This window comes from Lytechinus pictus, chromosome 6, assembly GCF_037042905.1.
Source record: "Lytechinus pictus isolate F3 Inbred chromosome 6, Lp3.0, whole genome shotgun sequence".
NCBI classification, from domain to species: domain Eukaryota; kingdom Metazoa; phylum Echinodermata; class Echinoidea; order Temnopleuroida; family Toxopneustidae; genus Lytechinus; species Lytechinus pictus.
In genome coordinates, this window is record NC_087250.1 from 17,144,207 (window position 1) to 17,167,007 (window position 22,801).

Below are 22,801 nucleotides of genomic sequence, written 5' to 3' on the forward strand. Positions count from 1 at the left end.
CCTGACCTAGATATGGCCAGATAACATATTGTTTAGTCAAGCAGGTGTAGCCAGACTACTGAAGAAAATGTTAAAGAAAACAACCTGCATGAAGCTACTAGGCCAGATGGAATCTCTGCTGCACTTCTTAATGAGACTACTCATCAGATCTTACCTGCCATAAGTTTGCTTTTCCTGGCCTCACTTTATCATGTTTATGCGGTGAAATTTCAAGAAAGTCTAAGTCGTTCCCATCCACATAAGAAATGGTTGTCAACTCTAACAAACTACACACCAATCAAATACTGTGCTTTGTTCTTGCCAATCCCATCATCTTGTCAGACTTACGCTTAGGAAGCGAAGAACATATTTCCAGTATTTTTCCTTGAATATAAATCATATTAGGATAGATTTGAATGCTTAGTGATAGCAGCATATTAATTTGAAAAACTGAAATGTTTTCACTGCAGTCAATGTGATAAAAAAAAATCAAAATTTCTTTACATTTTCCATATAAGGATACTTATTTGCATAATATGCAAATGAGGCACATTTGCTAACTTTTTAAATAAAGACATTGAACTTTTTTATTCATCATGAAGTTTTAATTACTTGCTGTTGACATTTAATTTGTAATCTTTGGATTAATTTCCTCATTTTCTATTTTTTATGGCTAATTTGCATAATATGCAAATTAATTTTCAGGCATTGGGATGAATTCTCATGCTTAGTGATATAGTAGCATATTAATGTCAACATTAATGAAAATGTTTCAAGCAGTCTATATGAGAAAATTCACAATATCTTGACATTTTTTTATATAAGGATGCATATTTGCATAATATGCAAATGAGGTAGAAATTTTTGCACTTTTGATTAAAAACATTGAATTCAGTTATTTATCATGAATTTCCATTCAAATTAAATTGTTTTGGACATTTAATTTGTAATCTTTGGATTATTTGCCTTCTTTTTCTAATTTTTCATGGCTAATTTGCATAATATGCAAATTTCATAAATTTCCACTGCTTGGATTTCTTGGGAATTTTAGTATGTTGTTTAGGGGACCTTCCTGGAAAGCATTTCAGTGGAATATCTTTTGTTGCAATTAGTGGTGGGTTACCCCCCTATTCTGGCTAGATTGACTGGACTATTATAAACTGGGTTCCAAAAGAAACTTCTCAAACTTTACAAGGGCACTGCACAAATTTCACTTTTAATAGTCAAAAGGAACAATATTTTTACACATGCTAGCTTCAATAATCTTTTCTAATTACTTCTCAGTAATTAAGAGATTGGTTCAATCTCAGAGAGGCTACATGCATTGCCCCTCACATCAATTGGTTTCAAAATCCAAAGTCACAAAATGGCAAAAGAAAGACCAATGAAATGAGATTGGATTTTAAACTTCCCAGTTTATCACACACATGTCCTTCACAGTCCTGAGCGATTGACTTGATCACAAAAAAGAAAGCTACATGAAGTTGAAATCAAATTTAAACTGATTGGAACAATCTAACACCCACACATAGATTCCACAGGGTTGTCCTGGTAAGCGGGGGATAATCCGAACACAGTGTTTTCATGCGTGCCTGAGTTACATGTAGTTTAAGGTCCATGGTTACATACAGACACTTACCGTTCTGCGGGAAGCGATCTTCGCACATTTTGAGCTCGCAACTCTACACTCTCTGTAGAATGCCTATGATGTGGTTTCAAATTTTGCGCGAAACATGTCACCCCACTGAGACCGTTCCCATAGCAACAAGATTGCTTTACGTGAAGTGATTTTGAAAGCCACTTTCAGGTGATCAAATGGGAACGCTAGCAAAGCGACCCTCCAAACTGGTTCCCTAAACCGGTTTCCAGTAAACTACTTTTTGAAAGTGTAATGAGAATGAGGTCATGGTGTTATTTGTAACTTTGTCATATTTGAGTCTGTGCTTGGAAAGGTAATATTTAATGGGGTCATGTGCTTGTGTACTGTCCAATGTACTGTATGCTGTAAGGAATCTTGTATCATGGAACTAGCTCCATGATCGCATTACACTGTAATATGCTTTTCACATTGCATTTCCTTAACCCCATACTATCCTTAACCCCGGACTATCCTTAACCCCATACTATCTTTTTTGGATTCACACTGTCTTTCTTAACCCCATACTATCTGCTAAACCGGGGTTAACGCCTTAACCCCGGACTATCCCACAGCTCATGAATATTGATGATTTTACCAGACAGAGCGTGATTAACGTGCAATTTTGACGTCTGTGATTGGCTATTGCTTAGCCCCACTTTTCTTTAGCCCAGTTTCGTTTAACACTGCACAATAAGCTGCTTTTTTGCAGGGCCAGATAGTACTTTTTACCGTACTAGCCCACTTTGCTAAAACGAAGTGTGAAAACGAAGTGGGCTAAGCTTAACCCCGGGAAATTGGTGGGGCTAAGGCCCCCCCTTAGCCCCACCAATTTCCCGGGGTTAAGGAAAAAAAGTACAGTGTGAAAAGCATATAAATGTTTGTGCTGGTCTGTTGCAATTTTGCAAAATCCAGTTGTTGAGTAAAGTTCCATTCTGGATCTGTGCTTGCAGATGAAATGTAGTGCTCACTGCAGTCCATCTCATACTGGTACAAGTATACGGTGATATATTCTCATCTGGTTTTAAAAAATAACAGAGTATACAATTTTGGGTCATGTACATGTAGATGGTAATTGATATTGGGAGCAAGATTATGATATTTTGTGGACAGACATGGACAGGGCAGATCCAGGATTTTACAAGGGGGGGAGACAAATTCCCCCAAGGAAAATTCGACAAAGAAAAGAGTTTCACTATTTAATTCAAGCAAGAAAAACAGGTTTTTACTCAAATATGAAGGACATTTTGTCGACTGCGTAAAATTTGACAAAGCAAAAAGTCATTTTGTCCCTCATACAATTTGACAATTAATGCTTAAAAAAGAGGAAGTCCTATTCATTTGTGGATGAACAACAAATTATATTTGCTGCGATTCTCAAGGGGGGGGGCACACTTGTGTCCTTTTGTATAAACAGTACACAGTTTAGGTTTATAATTTGCTGATCAGTGATCTGCAGTATTTACTGATTGTACTTTGTTTTGTTTATTGATAGTGAGTTCGAATTTGAAGGAAATGTTTCATCTTTCCACTTTTTTTCTTTCAGCTCCTTACCCAGACAAGGCTCAGGAAGCTGTCTACCCTCCCCAACAGCCTGAAGGATACGCCTCGGTCCCCCAGAACCAATATCCCCCACAAGGCTACCCACCCCAGGGCGCCCCTCCAGCTTACCCTCAGGGTCAGGCTCAATACGCCGGCGGGCAGAATGTCATTGTAGCGGTAAGTTGCTGTACATGCACACAATAACTTACCGGTTTCTGTCCCCACCCCCTACAAGTACACCTTTAAACCACCCCCCCTCCCTCCGCCCCCTGCAAGGATAACCTCCCCAGTGTACACTCTCCCCGGAGGAGGGGGCACTCACATATATTGGTGGTACGGGGACGTGCTGCTTCGATGACCCCCTTTTTCAGACCTAATTTTCAGTTCTCTAGATACTCTGAATAACAAAAGTGAAGTTCGGGGGGGGGGGGGGGGCGTTTCATGAAAGGACCTGTCGGACGTTTTATCCGACAAGTCCCATTTTATCCGACAGTTACCATAGTAACAGTACCGTACCTCTCAGCCAATCAACATCAGAGAAAGATGTCGGATCTGACAACTTGTCGGATGAAAATGTTGATGAAACACTCCCCAGAAGCCACTTAGCCCCGCTCGCAAGACCCTTGTTACGAGACATCTCAGTTCCCCGGCCCCAGCCCTGCCAAACTCGTCAAGCGCGAGCACCGCATGCGAGAGATGCACGACTTGCAGTGCACGTATGGCTTTGCAACTCCCTACATGTATATACATGTAATTCTCGCTACCCCAAATAGGAACAAAAATCTCATAATGCGCGAGACGAGATAATTTTCACTTCGTCGGGTCGTCATCACCACTTCCGGTTCAGAGTTATGCTCGCGCGAGGTTCGCGATACTGAGTTTTCCACCACGCTGAAATCGATGCCAATCAGCGTAAAAAGGAACAGATTATAATACGTTTTATCTAATTTGGTCAGTTTTTATTCCATTTGAATTATAAATAGAAATAAAAAATATATTTCACGTGAAAATGTGAAAGAGAGGGTTGTGATCACGAACTTTCCGAGCGAAAGCGACGTTGTGTTGTTGTGCATGACGGCACTGTTGATCTGAATGGCAAAACAGTGCATTGGACTTCCGATCAGGAAGTTGTAATACCGAAAAGCTATCCCATAATGCAATGCGCGTTACAGGGATTTTCCCGGATCTCGGCGAAATCGCTATTTGGGGTAGCGAGAATTATAAGTGCCGCGATCCCGTTCCGTAGACCCTGCTTTTCACACACCGCAATATATATTTAGTTCCCAAGACCCCGTACTTTAACCATTTAGTCAGTTCCTTAGACCCCCATTTCAGAGTTTCATGAGGCACACCCCCATCAAAAAAGAATTTGAGTGCCCCCCCCCCCTACCCGTGCCCTCTTCAGCATACCCCAAGACTGTCTCTGAACGGCAGGCAGACAGTGTGGTATTAGTTGGTCGCATACATGAACTGTACATGTACCTATCAGTCATTCTGTCTCCACCTCCCTAGATAATGGTCAAGAAATGAAGTTCTCATCTTTAAAAATATATTCCAATAATTTCAAATGAAGACATTTGTACATGTACCGGTAGCCAGTGGCGTACCTAGGATTTTTCACAGGGGGGGCAAAACCATCCGCCAAAAAAATTTGACAAGCAAAAAAAAAAAAAAAAGGTCTTCAATCACAAATGAAGGATTTCGTACCAGAAAAAAATTTGACAAGCAAAAAAAAAAAAAAAAAAAAAAGAGCTTCAAGCTCGTCAGGGGGGCAATAAAGGTCTTCAAGCTCGCAGGGGGGGGGGGCAAAAAAGGTCTTTCAAGCTCGTCAGGGGGGGCAGGGATACATCCTTTGCATGGGTTGTGGCTCGTCAGGGGGGGCAGACTGCCCCCCCCCCCCCGTAGGTACGCTAGTGCCGGTAGCCTACAGGTATGTAGAGCTCTGTCAGACTTTTAATCTTGATACAACACTCCCTTTTGGTGATGATCAGCCATTCATATATACGTGTACATGAAGCCTAAAACCATGCGATGGCTACGGTAGCAGATATTTGAGAAAGCGATAAACATTTTTAGTATGCAAATTCTTTCATAATCATTTCTTGACCCTTTCCTGTGATTGAGGTATCTTATTAATTATTTCATTTGGTTTTTTTGGGGGGGGATTCAGATTCAGATGTCCCCCACCATAGCGCCAGACTGTCTTTTGGTTTCTTTTCCTTGCTCATGGGTGGAAAATGAATTGTACCAGATGAAAAAGGAGACTTCTAAAGCTTTACAATGTGTCTTTTGTCCAAATATATTCAGATATTAATAATCATTGATAATTATCAGGGTTTTTTTTGTGGGACACACTGTATGGCAACTATTATTCATGAACAATAACATAATTTTCTATGAGATAACTTTGTGAATCATGGATCCATGAAGTACAGCACTATAAATTATTATTATCAAAGGAAACTGAGGAAGCCGTGGTAATGCACTAGATTTTTTTTCAAGGATTACATGTCAATTTCAAGCCGGATATTCATGAGGCGGTTTCAAACCGCCTAGATCACAAAAATCCCTGTTAAATTAATAGAACATTTTTAGGCTAAAAAATACCCATTAATTATTCCTGCATTCACACCACCCCGAAACATACCCTTCGGGATAAATTCCTGAAGTTAGGAGCATGCGCAGTATGGTCTAATAAGCAGGCAAGGTGCGAGATTCAAAACCACTAGCCCAGCAGCCACCCACGGCGCCCGCGCCCAACGACACGCTGGGCTAAAAGTTCCCATAAATTGCTTTAACATTGCCAAAATACCTGCGACCTTGGAAAAATCCCCGCGAAAGTTCTCGTAATTTCGCCAATTACCTACTATTTAGCGGGTATTTTCTTTCGGGGAAATTACGCGTAGTTTGCTTTCACATTACCAAAATACCTGGTATTTTTTTATCAGGTTAACTTTCCCGATCAGAGAATACCTGGAACTGACGAACTTCGAGGCGGTCTGAAACCACCTATTGAATCGCTGCCAAGGGATCATTAGTTCACACCCCTTGCCAAGATGTGGGGTAATTAAACCACAATACTGAAGCAAAGTACTGTAGTTTGATCTGTATACCCTTCATTTTTAATAGGAAAGAGATAGTCTGAATATGCAGCCTATAATAAAGTCCCTACCAATGACTTTTAAACACCAAGTATTATTTGTGCTAATGTTGAAGATCCACATGATTATAAAAGTTTCGATCAGGGTCGCTGCCTGCAGACCCGTCTGTACTGCAAGTTTTATTAGTGCTAGTCTTGTTTGAAGACCCACTTGTTGATAAAAGTTTAATGAGGGTCTGTGCCTGCAGACTACATGTAATACCAAAACAAGTACCCCAGTACATGAGGTCTACAGTATGTATGTACATACATGTATTCATTGTTCATGTATCTAATTTTTTAATTTTTTTTGTCTTTGTCATGCTCTTTATATTAAATCAATGCCCTTGAATTCAAGCCAATTTTAAGTTTGGAAAATCCCACAAAAGTGCATGTCAATATGGTAACAATTTCCCAATTCCCATTCAGGGAAATGAATTTTTTTTTTTTTTTAACCTAATGAGTCGTACATGTACGTGAATATGACTCTATCATAATTACCAGACTAATTGAAAATTGTGATCAGTCATGCACGAATGATTTTATGAAATTTATTCAATTGCATATTTTCAGACCTTGATATTCAAGGGTAGTACATAATTCGTCAATGATTACAGTCTATGACTCATTTCGTATTTTTATGAGTCTTGAGATACATGTATTTTATACAATTAATAGTACATGTACATGTATTCCAATATTGCACATAAACAATTTTTTAAATACAAATGAATGTCTGACTGCAGTTACACCTCATTAAATTTTCTACAGCACTTGATATATAATTTTTATTTCATTTCCTGCCAAAATGAAAAAAAACCTGATAAGTATCAGAATTATGAAAGCATACACTGTACATGTGCATCATGTCATCTCTCAGAAAAATAAAAATAAAATCATGATCATTGAAGCATTTCAAGTCACGCATCAATGGTCATAGAAAGATCTGAAAATATGCACTATTGCACTTTAATACATACATGTAATGACTCATTAATATTCATGCATGACTGATCACAATCTTCCGGTCGGTGAAAACTGAAAAAGGAAGTTTATACTTTGCTCAGAGTCCATATTCGTTGGATCTTAATATGATAGCCAGGCTTGTAGGAATCATTGACATCCAGCATGTACATGTAGCTCAATGACAATGCATTTGTTACAGAATGGTCTTGAAAGTGGGGGGGGGGGGGGGGCTGACAATGCAAAAAAAAATATCACAATATGAAGCAATGATCAGATGGCAGGGTAGGAAATGTGATATTCATTCTTTAGGGGCTCTCTCTTATTCCACATTGGGAAAAATACAAATTTTGGAGGACTTTTCTTTCATTTTTAGGGCTTTTTTTTGGGGGGGGGCAGACCTGCCAACCAGTACGTTTTAGCCGTATTTAGTGCGTTTTTGCAACCAGAATACGGCAGTACGTATTTTCTTTGAAAAATATGTTTTTTGTAAAAAAAAATATATACCGGTATATATATATATATATATATTTTTTTTTTTTTAACTAAATCGTTATTTATTGAGAAAAATAATCTCTTTATGTCTCTATTTCATAAAATGTGCACAAATATGGTTATTAGATCAATGTAATTTCAGGTAACTTGTTTTTTTTTTCAATCATTTTGTTCAAACCAGGGTGAAGATATACACATGTTTTAATGTTTTTTTTTTCATCTGCAAGAGCAGTGCGCATTTTAGCTTGCATGCAGCTTGAGCGCCGCGATGAGCGAGTGCGCCAAGCATTTTATTATGAAATACACTTTTTTGGGGAAAAATACAGTTTTTTTTATCACAGAATACAGTTTTTCATTCCCAGAGGTTGGCAGGTCTGGGGGGGGGGGGTCAACAAGCAGGTAAAAAGTAAAAAAAAAGCAAAACATATATTGCCATATTATTATTTAGGATATTGCTTTCTAAATAAATAATCTTGAATATTGCTTGTTAAGATTTGGGACTAATAATATAGAAAGAATGGTGACTCCAAAAGCATGCATTTTGGGGGAATTTTAGGAACATTTGGGTAGCCATGAGGGCGAAATCGTCTGCCGCCCTTTTGTGCTTCCTTACGCTGTCAGGTGGTTATTATTATGATTTTGTGTACAAGGTTCCCCAGTTCTACATGTACAGTATGACTCCTGCAATGTACACTGTATGGTAGTGGATCGTACTACCGAAGACTTTCCATGAATTCAATCATATCAAACACAATATTCGCATAAAATTTATCAATGAGCTTTCACCATAAATACACAAATTCCTACAAATGTAAAAATTTTGTCGAAATCCCTTTTCTTTTTTACAATATCAGCTTCCGATGATCGCATCCCTCTTCGCATGTGGAATGTTTTGGTCTCTTGAAAATGGCATCGTAATACTGAACGTGTGCACTTTCTGTGGGAAAAGTTGAGAAAACAACAAACTCACTGATGAGCTATTTTTATATAATGTTTTTATTATTATTTTGAGAACATAAAGACTTTGAAAATGTGTTTTCTACCATTTTCACCATCTTTCTATTCCACATGTAGTTAGTTCCCTTTGGAAGGATGTTGCAAAGTTTTGAGCGTATGAAATTATTTTCTGACGCGTGTGGTGCGCACGTTCGGTAATACAAGGCAGGTCGGTAATGATACAATCACTCACTCTACAGCAATTGGGAGATTATTTCATGAGCTGCATTATTTAATGATTACTGTATTTCTTATATTTCAGACTGCGCCTCAGACGACGATGATCGTACGTCAATCCCAGCCACAACCCAATGACTACCTGGCCTTTGCTATCTTCGTCACCATCTGTTGCTGTTTGCCATTTGGAATCGTTGGCATCGTGAAGTCCATGGATGTAAGTCTGTTCTTATTCCTCAAATTGGCAATGTGTATTTCTATTTCCCTACATATCTGACTTGTCCGTGTGTATTATTGTCGGGCCTCGGCCTGCAGCCAACGAAGGAAGAAATTACATGTACATGTATGTAATTGGTACCTCCTAGTCTGCAAGCACAGACTCAAATTTGACAGTCTTAACAATCATACACTATGGCCCGTATTCTGAAGTCGGGTTTATTAAAGTTAAACTCAGGTTTAAAGTTGTGGTTTACATTTTATGTAAGTATGGATGGCCAATTGTTACATGTACATAAATCACTAACAGTAGAGATATCATATTTCAGCTCATTTGGCTCTTAAATCATTCATAATTATCTAGGAAGTATTGTCTTCACCATCGATGAATCACGAAAGAGCAGAGTAAATATAAGAAACGTGCAACTAAATAAAAATTTTGAGACTTTTGGCTTCCCATACTTAAACCACAACTTTAAACCTGAGTTTAAGTTAAACCCGACTTCAGAATACGGGCCCATGTCTAGAGGGAAGACTAGACTTTAAAAAATCTCTGTCTGTATCAAATATTGTACTGTACCTGTATTAAGAGGTAGCAACAGTAGTACAGTACATAGTGAATCTAGTCTTCCTACTCCAGACTCTGCATTATATGCACAATTACATGTACAGTATGCATATTGTAAAAACCAAAGGTCTGTGCCTGCAGACTACAGGAACATGTAGGTTCCTCTCCCGCTTGCAACTGTTTTATATAAAAATGTCTCATTTTTCAATATTCTCAGGACTGACCTCGGACCTTAGATCGCAAATTCTGATTTATGCACCAAGTTGCCAAGTGCTGCAAATCCTGTATGCATTTATGTGTACGCAGAGTTATCTACAGAAAATGTTTATAAATTCCACAATGAATACAAAAGTAGGCCTATACTGTACTGTACATTTAGAATGCATGCAGTGCGTCAAGGACCATGCATTTTAATACACAAAGGGTTTCTTCTTTATTTCATTAGATTCGTTCAATCGATCATGCCCAGCCTTGAAAGCTTGGCTTGCTCAGATCAGTTAGCTTTGGCTGCAAGCGTATAAATGACGCTGTGTTCATGCCATCAAGGCACCAGCAGATAGTTGATTATGTACAGTACTTACACAGTATGATAATTAATGATGAGATGCACAGAGGCACCAGTAAGGTAAAAGACAGAAGTTGCAGCAAGCAATTATTTCATGAGAAAGTCTTTTTAAATCAAGGTTTAATAATTATCAAAATATTATTATACATTAGATCTGGTACATTATTTATATTTGTAAAATCATGAAATCCTACATATATCTCAAAATTGATGATTCTGATGATCACCTAACAGAGAAATATGCTTGTTACTGTACATACTGTATCTGGGACAATGTTTGTTTGTTTGTTTGTTTGTTTGTTTATTTTTATTTTAATGTATTAATATTGCCTTGAAAAATACACAACATTTGATGCAATTCCATGCTTATTTTGCTCATTCCCAGCAATTACGCATTTTCTTCCAGAGCTATATATTTGGAACATATACAGCCTATACATGTACAAACACTTTGGTGGTAATTTCATTGGATTCTGTTCAAATTCATTTTGAGATCATTACCACAACTAGTATTTATCTTTTATTGTGGGTGGAGAACTGGAGATGGGCAATTAGAGAGAGAGAGAGAGAGAGAAGGGGGGGGGGGGGCTTGTTGGGATGACACGTAGACTCAATCCAGGGGTGTGAGAGTTAAGATTTTCATCTGATTTCAGATTTTTTTTGTTTTGATTTTCAGCTTAATTTCAGCTTATTTTTGGCCTTCCTCTGTACAAAAAGTATGGGAGCTCTTTCTATTTCAGACTTTTTCAACACTCTTCAGCTTTTTTCAGATCTTTTTATCTGTGACCACTCACACCCCTGACTCAATCTCAGTGTTCACCAGTCAGAGTTGTATCAACAATTTGATCAAGTTGTAATACACGTCACTGTCAGTAAAAAAATGAAAGCCTGCCTGTAGAACAAAACAGCTAGCCAACAAAATTGTCAATAGGAAGGAATTACAAACATGTATTATAAAATATAAGGACCATCTTTCTCCAGCCATTTTTCTTTTACATAAATTGATACCGCCTTTATTTATACACGAATTTGAATGTATTTTTTAGGCCCAGATCAAGATACATGACGTGAAGTAAAATTACCATTTACTGTACACAGAATATTTTCGTATATCCCATCGCATCTGTCCTGTGGCATGACACCTATGATGAAATTAAAAATTAAAATGGGGGGAGCAAAAGAATTTTAGCTTGATATTGATTGTCCCAGCAATAAATCAGAGACAAGAAAATTATGTAACAATGTATGAAGGTATGTACACTATTTTTTTTTTCAGTTTTGATTTTCCACCATTTAGTCTTAACTGTATACTTTTGCTGCGCTGATGTTGCAATTTTGCACATTCGTACAATTCAATTCAACAATGGTAATAATTTTTTTTCTCCCTTTAATACCTTAATACCAGGAAATGTAATATTAAAATAGCTATAGTTCTCAGGTAGCATCTATTCAATAAATATCAATATCAATTGTGAAATTTGGAACTCTATATTCAAAGAAAATATTAATTAATTGTCATTATTTTTCCCCAAAAAATAATTCAAGCGTGCAAGAGTTGATATACTGTACAAACTGCAGATACATGTGCATGTACCGGTATCTCCTATGAAATTATGTACTGTACACAAGTACCTGCTTTATGTATAATTAATGATTTAATTGTCTTTTGAGAGCAGACTCTTGAGAGTTAAGTACACTAAATAATTTTTGAAGTACAATTAGCAATCGAGAGTTCAATCATAATGTATTGTATTGTATTGACACCAGCTGAATCCATATCAAAGAGAAAAATCAAAGAAACATATTGTTGAAAGTTTGAGGAAGATTGAATGAATAATAAGAAAGTTATGAGCATTTGAATATTGAGATCACTAATGCCATGTAGATCCTCCCATTGGCAATGCGACCAAGATCTGTGATGTCACACACGTACAACTCCCTCATTACTTTATTTCACTTATATTCTCACTTTTATAGAGTCTATCACAAGTTGAGGTGTTCTCTTTATGAGAGGACAAGTACGGAGGTTTCACAAAATTATATCATTGATGAATCGTTTGTTATATGATTAGAATGAGCAAAAGGATATGTTTTGGGGTATATTTTCAGCGTCCAAAAGGGGAGAGTTGTTCATCAGTGACATCATAGATCTTGGTCGCATTGCCAATGGGAGGATCTTATATAGCATTAGTGATCTCGACATTCTAATGCTCATAACTCTTCTATTGCTAGTCCTATTTTCCTCAAACTTTTGTTGATCTTATTCTTTGATTTTTCTGCTTTCACAAAAGCTAACTTGCTCCAAGAGTTTCATTCTCCTTTAAGATAAATTTGTTGTAAAAATGCCAGAAAAAATATTGAAAAATATTGGTGAAGGTCTGAGGACAATCTAAGATTAATAGCATACATAGTATAAGTTTTTGATGTGTGCCATCATACGAGCAGCTGCCTGGCCTGCCCATACACGTGTGTGATGTAATATAAAAAATAAATTTTGATTTTTTAGTGGTTCATGTCATGACTATCTCTTCTTTTTGGAGAGGTTTTGATATAAATTGTCGATCTATACTGTACTGAAGGTACAATTAAAATACAATTTCAATTTTCTGAGGGAATGACATTTCATTGATTTTTTAATCATACGATAGGTACAAGTACTGTATAATTATGTAGGAAAGCTGCTCACGTACATGTATGACGTCACAAATCCATTGATTATAAATTCTGTTAACTTTTTTATAAAAATAAATAATATAGGATTTGTATAGCACACGTATCCACCTTGCTAGGTGCTCAAGGCACTCCTACATGTATGTATATTACCCCGGCTATTAAGCTATGGTAGTCTACCGATTCTGGTGCGCACAGCTTTTTGAGGAATTTCTTCTTGCCGGTACCCAGTTACCTCACATGGGTCGAGTGCAGAAAAGTGTGGATCAAATTTCTTGCTGAAGGAAAACACGCCATAGCTAGGATTCGAACCCACTACCCTCTATTTGAAAGGCGAGAGTCAGAACCACTAGACCACGACTCACCCACATTTTATTCCTTGATGGCTTTTCCTCAAACCTTTGCCAATATTCATTCATTATTTTTTTTCTGCTACATTTACATGGTTACATTTCGTAATTCCGAAGGTTCGTAATTCCGAAGGTTCTTTATTCCAAAGGTTCGTAATTCCCAAACACGTAAATTGCCTATACTTCGATGTTCGTTAATCCGAAAACGTAAAAGGGTTCGTTAATCCGAACATTTGTGGTGTTATTCCGAAGGTTCGATAATCCGAAAACGAAATAAGGTTCGATGTTCCGAAGGTTCGTTAATCCGAAAACGAAATAAGGTTCGTTGTTCCGAAGGTTCGTTAATCCGAAAACGAAATAAGGTTCGTTAATCATTTCGTTTTCGGACTAACGAACCTTCGGAATTACGAACCTCACTTCGTTTTCGGACTAACGAACCTTCGGGATTACGACCCTTATTTCGTTTTCGGACTAACGAACCTTCGGAATTACGAACCTTCGGAAATACGAACCTTCGGAATAACGAACCTTCGTAATTACGAATGTATGCGCATTTACATGTACTTTTATAATAAACTCTTTGTCTGGGTGAGAGCGAAGTTGGCTCAGTCTTCAAAGTGTCTGCCCGTCCAAAGATCGTGGGTTCGAGTCCATCCCGGGCGGATGACTGAAGCCAGTGCGTTGTGTGTAAACGTGTCTCCCCTGTTTCATAGATGCAGGCTATGTTACAGTGGAAAACACTCCGTCCCTTGGATAGGACGTTAAATGGAGGCCCCGTGTAGAGGAGAATCACCACCTTTGCACGTTAAGAACCCACTGCACTATTCAAATATTAAGAGTAGGGGGGAACCCCGGTGTAGTGGTCCACCTGCATTCCCCCAACCAGTTATTGGGAGGAGAGACCTGCGGGTCACAGTTCTGTGTGGGCGCCCTTGTAGGCGACCCAGATTGCCTGGCTCCTCCAATGCGCCTTTGAATGTCTTTGACAGATATATGGCGTTATACAAATGCTGTGCATCATCATCATCATCAACTTCCCTTTTAAAGTTTAAGGTACATGTACAGGTAAAATAGCCCTAAAATTGAGATTTCAGTTCAGTTTCAGTTTGCTTTAATTTCAATCATAAGCAAGCATACCGGTAATTATGTTTGCACTTGGCAACCAAAGTTAGAGACAGTATGAAAAAAAGAGTGTTTACAAGCATAATACATGTACATGTTTATCGCATCTCAATTACGAACAGCAATATCAAACACCCCTCAGCTACATACATACTTGTAGGTGGTTTTGATGAAATGAATAAAAGGGCTGTTTTCGACTCGCCGTTTGGCTTTCGTATCTAAGCAAATGTGACTGAGATAAAATAGTAGCCATTTTCTCTCCCATTTTATAGCCTTATTGTAGCAATTCTTAGCCCTTTTGAAAAAAGGGTTTGTAGCAAATTTAGATTTTTTCTACATTCCTGGGGGGGCACTCAGTAGATGCATAGTGGGTATGTGCCGCAGACTCAGGCGCAGAGGGGACCCCCATTTTTACACTCAAATTTCCATTCCAGGGCATAGCGTTTTTATCTTATTGAGAAAAAGAACAAAGAAAGCCACTCCAAAGCATAGCATTTTCTTATCGAGAGAAAAGAAGAAAGAAATCCGCTCCAAAGCTTCACATATATTTCCGTTACGCCGTTCCGGCCGCGTTGATCTGCTACAAAGAGCCGCAATTTTGGTGAAAAGCGGCCGACCATCGCCTCTGCGCTAGCGCCCGTACCGCCGGACTAGCTGCATGTACGTATGCCCGTTCCATTGGGATGCACACGCAGGCGACCCGTTCCAAGGACCCCCGTTTTCACAAACATTTGTAGTTCCGAGGCCTGTTCCTACTACTTTTTTGGTCGAGTACCCCCCCCCCCCCCCCCCCCCCGGGCCTACATGAAATGGCTACAAAACAGTGCTCAATTTGTTACCATTTTACACGTACATAGTTCTACTCATTGTGATAGGCAGGCCTATCGAGGGTGCACTATAAAAATACATTTAGCAAAGTAAATGTTATACATGTACATAGTTTGTAAAGTACATTTGTATGTTTTCCTTTATTTTATTAATGTACAAATAACAAGATGTGATAGCTTAATCAGTAGAGTCAGAGTAGGGGTTTCTATTCTGGTTATAATACAAGGGTTTGATTCTATATGGTGCGCTAGTATTACCAAAATAGAAAGGCATTAATCCAACTAGATCCCTCAGATAGGACCTTCAGCCTTCAGTCCTCTGGTTGCTTGGAGTTGCTTTATCATTCATACTTTTGCAATTCAGGTAAAAAAAAAACACCACTGTCAAGGCTATTCCATTGTTAAATATTCACCCTTTCTGTACGTCGGACCCCCATTTTTCTCCATTCTTTTACTTCACCTCATAAACCTGGCCCAAGTCATGGTCCATTTTATAGAACTAGTTGAGAACATTACACTGGCATAAGAACCAGAATTATCAGAGACAGAAAATTTCATGAAGTTCTCACAAACATGGGCTCGGACCAGGGGCGGATCCAGGATTTTCCAAAAGGAGGGGAGGGAATTTTTCGGAGGAAAATATTGACAAGCCCCCCCCCCAAAAAAAAAAAGGTTTTCAACCTCAAATTAAGGATATTTCGTACCCCAAAAAAGGTCTTCAATTTCCAAAGAGGGGACACACCTCTGATATAATGGCATTTTTACATTACAAATTTTTTATTTTGCTTCTCAAAAGGGGGGGTGGACACGTGCCCCCCCCCCCTGGAGCCGCGCCTTGCTCAGACGTACATATTTTATGCAATAGCCCACCAGTAGACTTGACCTTTAAGTACATGGACAAATAGTTACTCATCTTATTTCCTCTTTTCTCAAGAGAAAAAGGAAATCCTGGAATTACTAATTGGTTTTCATTATCTACTACATTTTAAAGGGGGAAATCAGCCTTTATAACATAATACAAAATGGGAACTGTTGCTTCATGTACATACTTTCCAGTATCTGGGGAGCATTACATGAAAGGCTTTTTTTCAGCATGTTTAAAATCGAGCCCTACCGGTAATAAAAAAGCTAATGACAGGCTGTAGATTGAGAAACACACATTTTCAAACTCTTGAATTATTTTTTACTGCAATATTGCAGGTCTATAGGGAAAATAAGCGGTGTACACGTACATTGTTCATGTATTTTTATATGGCATATACATGTAGGCATATATAGTCGAGACCAAACGTGTACATGCACCCATAGAATTCAGTGAAATTTGTTCCCTTGCAAGGCATTGTATTAACATTCACTCTATCTTCAGAAATATTATACTACCGTGACGTGAATTTGGTATCAAATGAAAGAGCGTATTAGCTCTTTCACATGATTGGGATGCTGTTGCGATTTTTTTTTTTTCAGATGGAATTTTCTTTGAAAAAAAAAGGATATTCGTGCCAAATGTATTCTATTGTTTGTTTTTATTTTCAAACATTTCATAGAAATGTACATGTATAAATGTCAAATCTATGATATATCTTACATTTTCTATCATGATACAGTATATAGTGTGTATCAAAAAAAAGTTTACACTTTGAAAAGCCCTGGGAATTAAAAAATATACATGTGGGTATTTTTTTCACATATAATCTTGGGTTTGGGTCTCATCTATCCAATGAAAGTAAAAGTTTTGACAGAATGTTACACTTGAGTGAGCACTGTCCATTTTTCGAAAGCTCGCAAAAATCTGTTTGCGCAGAAATGCTCGTTTTTACGCTGTGTCAAGGGGGAAGGGCGAAATCAAACTTACCCTGCGAAACATTTCCCTTGCACTTTTAGTCAATTGAAATAAAACGGATACATTCAAGCATTTTGTAACAATTTTGCCACCCAAATTGAAATTTCAACGCTTAGTAAGCACAACCTTTACCCTTTTGTGCCAGCTGGATCTGAGGACATAACTGAATCTGAACAAAAGTTTATATCAGACATCTCCAGCATTTTTTTACTAAGTTTTTATCATTTAAAGTGGGTTTACATTTCATTTTTCATTTAATACTTGTTTCTCCACACCTTTTCCAAGCTTGACAATGATTAACAGAATGAAAATCCAGCCTAAGCCATTTTATGTAATTCACAGCTCAGTGTAAAGCAAATATCGTCACAATGACCTTGGTGTGTGGGGGAGTGGGGTGAGGCGCAATGCACTCTTCGAAGTGTTTTGGGCGAGGAAACAAGTTAAAAAAGGTAAAATATATCTTCAAATCAATTTTACTAGCTAAATTCAACGTGTTATTCATGAATAAGGTCTACTTTTATTCGCATAACTATTTCAAAGTTCTGCGCAAATCATTTTTCACTAGCTTTTCAAAAGTAAGTGGTGCTCACTCAAGCGGAAATATTTTTCGACAGTTATATCGTCATTTGCTTAAATGGATCTGTACCAATGTTAAAATTTGGAAAAATCTTCAGGATATTACAAATGTATAATTTTACAGGACTTTTTCTAAGTGTAAACTTTTTTTTGATACACACTGTATACCACTGAAAAAAAAAGTGTAATCTGAAATTTTTGTTTAAGAAGTAACTAGTACAAATATGAAATGTTTTTTGTCAAGTGTTTACTTTTAATTTGTTTATTAAACAGTGAAGATTTTTTTTTTGGGAATGACCTCTAAATATTTTTCAGCTCCTGATGACAAAGCTATATGAAGAGGCGTGGCATACTCATTTGTTTATTATCAAATTCGTCATGATAGCGCAAACATTTAATTAAGATCAGTAAATTTTATGATGTTTGGCAAGTGTCAACTTTTCTTTGAATTTCCTGGGTGTATGTAAACTTCTGGCCTCATTTGTATGTATTTCTGTTAAACAGTATATACATGTTATTGTAAAATGGAAAATTTTAATAGGGTATAAAAATTATCTACGGCCAATTGCATCACGGCCAGTCTTTTTTTTTTTATGCATGGTGCATGTTACAGGCCTGTTGGGGAAGATAAGGTATTTGACCTAAAGGAAAAGCATGATAATGAATAAATGATACTAATAATTTTTCACGAGTTTGTTCATTACCAAAAAACAGGTAGTCCTGAATTGTCCTCACTTCCTTGTTGGAGTTTGTTTACTGAAGAAATTTCTCTTAAAAGCGGAAGTTCACCATGACAAAAAATTGATGGCGCAAATAGCAGAGAATTAATAAAAAATATTGCCGAAGAGGTTGAGAAAAATCTATCAAAGAATACAAAAGATTACCAGAATTTTTATTTGATTTGCAAGCAGCTTTCCTACTTTATATCATACGGTAAAAACTAAATGAAATGTCATTTTCTCAGAAAAATTTACGGTTATTACTTTACCTTCAGTATTTACAATAGACAGATCATTTCACTCCCATTCCTAAAAAGAAAACAAAAATAAGTCATCACGAACCATTAAAGGTATTGTTTAACTTTGTGAGCAGCCGATTTAAAAAATTCTCAAACCAAGATGAAACATGTGTACAAGTGCATGTATTAGAACTAATAAACCCTGAAAACAACCATTATTGAGAATGAAAAGCTAAAACTACAAGGCAAACCCCGATTTTGTAAATAGGCGTCTTATAGACGCCTAAATAGTACACATAAGTGTATGGGATGGAATTATTAAAGATGGTGTTTTCGGTCACTTTGTATTTCAATTTTTTAAGCACTAAATAATTATTTTCGAACACAATTTTTTTCTGGGCTTCATTTTTGTAACATATCACAGACACAGGTGACAAGTGTGACCTTCTAGCTCAGATTTTTAAAAAGTCAAACCAATGTTAACCAATCACTTTAAAGAATTGAAATTTATGCATTTTATATTTACATAGCATATGGGGCAGCTGCTTGTTTACGACGTCACAAATCCAAACTTGAAACTTAATAACTTTTTAATTCATTTAATGAATTTTTCTCAAATCTTCACCAATTTCATTACTTTTTCTGCTATTTTTACAACAAACTTTTCTTCAGGGTGAACTTCCCCTTTAAAATTTGCTTTATAGAGGTACACCATTATGCCTTTCTAAGAAATGTTTTTTTTGCCGTCAGTACCGTAAAGGACAAGTCCACCCCAACAAAAAGTTGATTTGAATGAAAAGAGAAAAATCCAACAAGCATAACACTGAAAATTTCATCAAAATCGGATGTAAAATAAGAAAGTTATGACATTTTATTAAAGTTTCGCTTATTTTCACAAAACAGTTATATGCACATCCTGGCTGGTATGCAAATGAGGAGACTATGACGTCATCCACTCAATATTTCTTTTGTATTTTATTACATGAAATATGAAATATTCTAATTTTCTCCTCATTGTCAGGTGATACAACGATTAATTCCTCCCTGAACATGTGGAATTAGTATTGTTTAATACTATATGGTTCAGTCAAGTTGGTCCTTATTGTCAAATCTATAAAAAATGAAATATTGTATAATTCAAACTATAAAAAACAAAAGAAATAGTGAGTGATGGACATCATCGACTGACTCACCTAGTTGTGCATATCACTGTTTTGTGAAAAATAAGCGAAACTTTAAAATGTCATAACTTTCTTATATTTTACATCCAATTTTGATGAAATTTTCAGCACTATGCTAGTTTGATTTTTCTCTATTTATTAAAGTCAGCATTTTCCTGGGGTGGACTTGACCTTTAACTCGGAATATGGACCTACAATCTTTTTTCATGTTAGGATTAATTTTAAATAGCTTTTTTGTTCTCTTTTTTATTGTGAAGTATTTATTGAAATATGATATTGTGAATCAAATTATAGAGAAATACATATGTACATGTATCTGGTTTTCCCCATGCAGACCGCAGATTTTTCCCTCTAAGTTTTGTTTTTATCTTTATGGAAAAGGATTTGAATCAAATTTGCTTTGCGTATAAATTATGTATAGGAATAATTTGTGGGGAAAATTTGTTGACTGCAAGGATTTTTTTTTCAATTGTGCTTACATTCAAATACAAATTACTTTAACAAGGGGAAATGAAAGTATACATGTACCTACATGTACATGTAGCTGAAACATGGACCTACTAGGTCCATGGCTGAAACAACGGTGATGAACATTTTCATTGAAGATTTTATATCAGGGGTCCATTACAATAACAAATTTGTAATAATAGTTGAAAGGAGAATGAAACCCTTGAAACCAGCTGAATCTATATCAAAGAGAAAAATCAAAGAAACATATTGTTGAAAGTTTGAGGAAGATTGAATGAATAATAAGAAAGTTATGAGCATTTGAATATTGAGATCACTATAAATGCCATGTAGATACTCCCATTGGCAATGCGACCAAGATCTGTTATGTCACACACATACAACTCCCTCATTACTTTAGTACTTATTTCACTTATATTCTCACTTTTATAGAGTCTATCACAAGGTGAGGTGTTCTCTTTATGAGAGGACAAGTACAGAGGTTTCACAACATTATATCATTGATGAATCGTTTGTCATATGATTAGAATGAGCAAAAATAGATGTTTTGGGGTATATTTTCAGTGTCCAAAAGGGAGAGTTGTTCATCTGTGACATCATAGATCTTGGTCGCATTGCCAATGGGAGGATCTCCATAGCATTAGTGATCTCGACATTCAAATGCTCATAACTCTTCTATTGCTAGTCCTATTTTACTCAAACTTTTGTTGATCTTATTCTTTGATTTTTCTGCTTTCACAAAAGCTAACTTGCTCCAAGAGTTTCATTCTCCTTTAAGCTATTGAAATCCTCCAGTTCAATTGACCGTTTGTAAATTTGTTTTAGAAATTGTGCATTTGTTACATATAGAACAAGTCATATGAAACATGACCCAGATCAACATTGATTGACCCACAAAAAATATGCAAGATTTGTATTCTCAACAGGATTGGGTCATTCTGATGACTACCTTTGTTACAGTACACTGTATATTGCACTGTACTTGTTGTATTTTTTTCCACAATCTAATCTTATAATGAAAATTGCTGGTACATGTCTAACAATGTGTATTATATTGCTCCATGACATTTGCTCCGATGACAATTTCTCCGATGGAAAAATCTGCACGTTTAATATCAAAGCTAAACATAAAACCTAACGTCCAAACCTGAATGAACCCTATTCCCTACATGTTAATGTATCTTTACATTTTTCTGAACCAGTAGTAGTATTTATTTCTGTATTAAAAACATAATTGTATACAATAAAATATGGTGGATAGCCCACATTCAGCACGACTGGCACAGCTCAAAAGAGCCCTTGGAACTAAAAAAAAGGAGCCTTGGAAATCTCCATTCATTGCACTGTTAGCTTTCCAATGTTGCAAATTTAGGCTGTAGGCCTACACTTTAGTTGTGAAAAGTAGCCACCGAAAATAAAAGCATAATATTTTGCCTCAAGCATACCCTCTATGTACTGTAATAGTTTCCATTCTATTTCAGGTTTGTAATAGGTACTCCCCTGTTGAAATGACAGGCGGCTGGCACTTGCAAACCTGTGATATACATGTACCATACTGATATTCCAATTCTTGGCTTTCCGGGCTTCGTCTAATAATACAAAGAATTGCGATTGGTCTGATCAACCTCAACTGTATGGAAATCCATCAGTGTAATAATTTTTCCTAAAGGAAATTTTCACAATGTCCTTTGTAAACAAAGAGAAGCACAATTAATTTTCAAGATAACAATGAGTATGAATATACAGCATACGTAACTGGAAAATATTTTGCACAAACATGCAATTTAGATGTTGACATTGCTGGCCTTCCATACAGTAGTTGTGGTTGATCGGAATCATTGGATCAATCACATCTCTGACGGGATCTACTATGTAGGTTTATGATTGCTACACTGGTAATGATATGGCAGGTGCTAAAACGAGCGATTTACTCTAATGAAGTTATTTTTCCATTCTGTTTCAGGTTCGTAATCGCTACACCGCCGGCGATATGGCAGGAGCTGAGGAATCCTCTCGATCCGCCAAAAACTGGTCTATGGCTGGTCTCATCGTCGGCATCGTCCTCGAGGTCATCGGTATCATCCTCATCGTCGTCTACTACGTGGTAATCCTTGCGGCTGTCTCTTCTTCGGTAAATGATTTTTATGGCTAGTACACCATATATCTGAAACGAGACCGCCTCCATGGATCTATCTCCGCACTCGAATGCATAATTGAAACTTCTCACTCAAAACTGGCTGTTAGAAATTAATGTTATCTTTTTTTTTTTATCTGATTTAGCCAATTTTTGGTCCCTGTCTTCAAGTATAAATACCCGGTAGAAGAAAAAAATATTCACCAGAGATATTGTGGTGAATTCTCTCAAAATTGCAGCATAGCAGAACAAATTGCCATATTTTACTTTGTTTGTATTGAATTGGGTACAGACAATTATTATGAAAAAGTCTTTTATTAAAAAGTCATGTAGACTGTAATACAATATTGCGTGGGAGGGTTCCGTGACATTTGCTCCGGCGACAATTTCTCGGATGAA

General features: G+C 36.9%; 1 protein-coding gene across 1 annotated transcript; it reads left to right on the forward strand.

The window, feature by feature from the left end:
* Nucleotides 1-2,568: 2,568 nt before the first annotated feature.
* Nucleotides 2,569-22,420, forward strand: LOC129263284 (proline-rich transmembrane protein 1-like). The gene is made up of 4 exons (XM_064100437.1): nt 2,569-2,611; nt 3,162-3,334; nt 9,013-9,144; nt 22,232-22,420. Exons 1-4 carry the CDS (start codon nt 2,569-2,571, stop codon nt 22,418-22,420), a joined length of 537 nt encoding a protein of 178 aa, XP_063956507.1.
* Nucleotides 22,421-22,801: the final 381 nt, after the last annotated feature.

Coding starts and splice junctions, on each gene's coding strand:
- LOC129263284 (XM_064100437.1), top strand. CDS start 2,569: ATGAAATGTAGTGCTCACTGCAGTCCATCTCATACTGGTACAA. Junction 2,612..3,161: donor TCCATCTCATACTGGTACAA/GTATACGGTGAT, acceptor TTTTTCTTTCAG/CTCCTTACCCAGACAAGGCT. Junction 9,145..22,231: donor GCATCGTGAAGTCCATGGAT/GTAAGTCTGTTC, acceptor ATTCTGTTTCAG/GTTCGTAATCGCTACACCGC.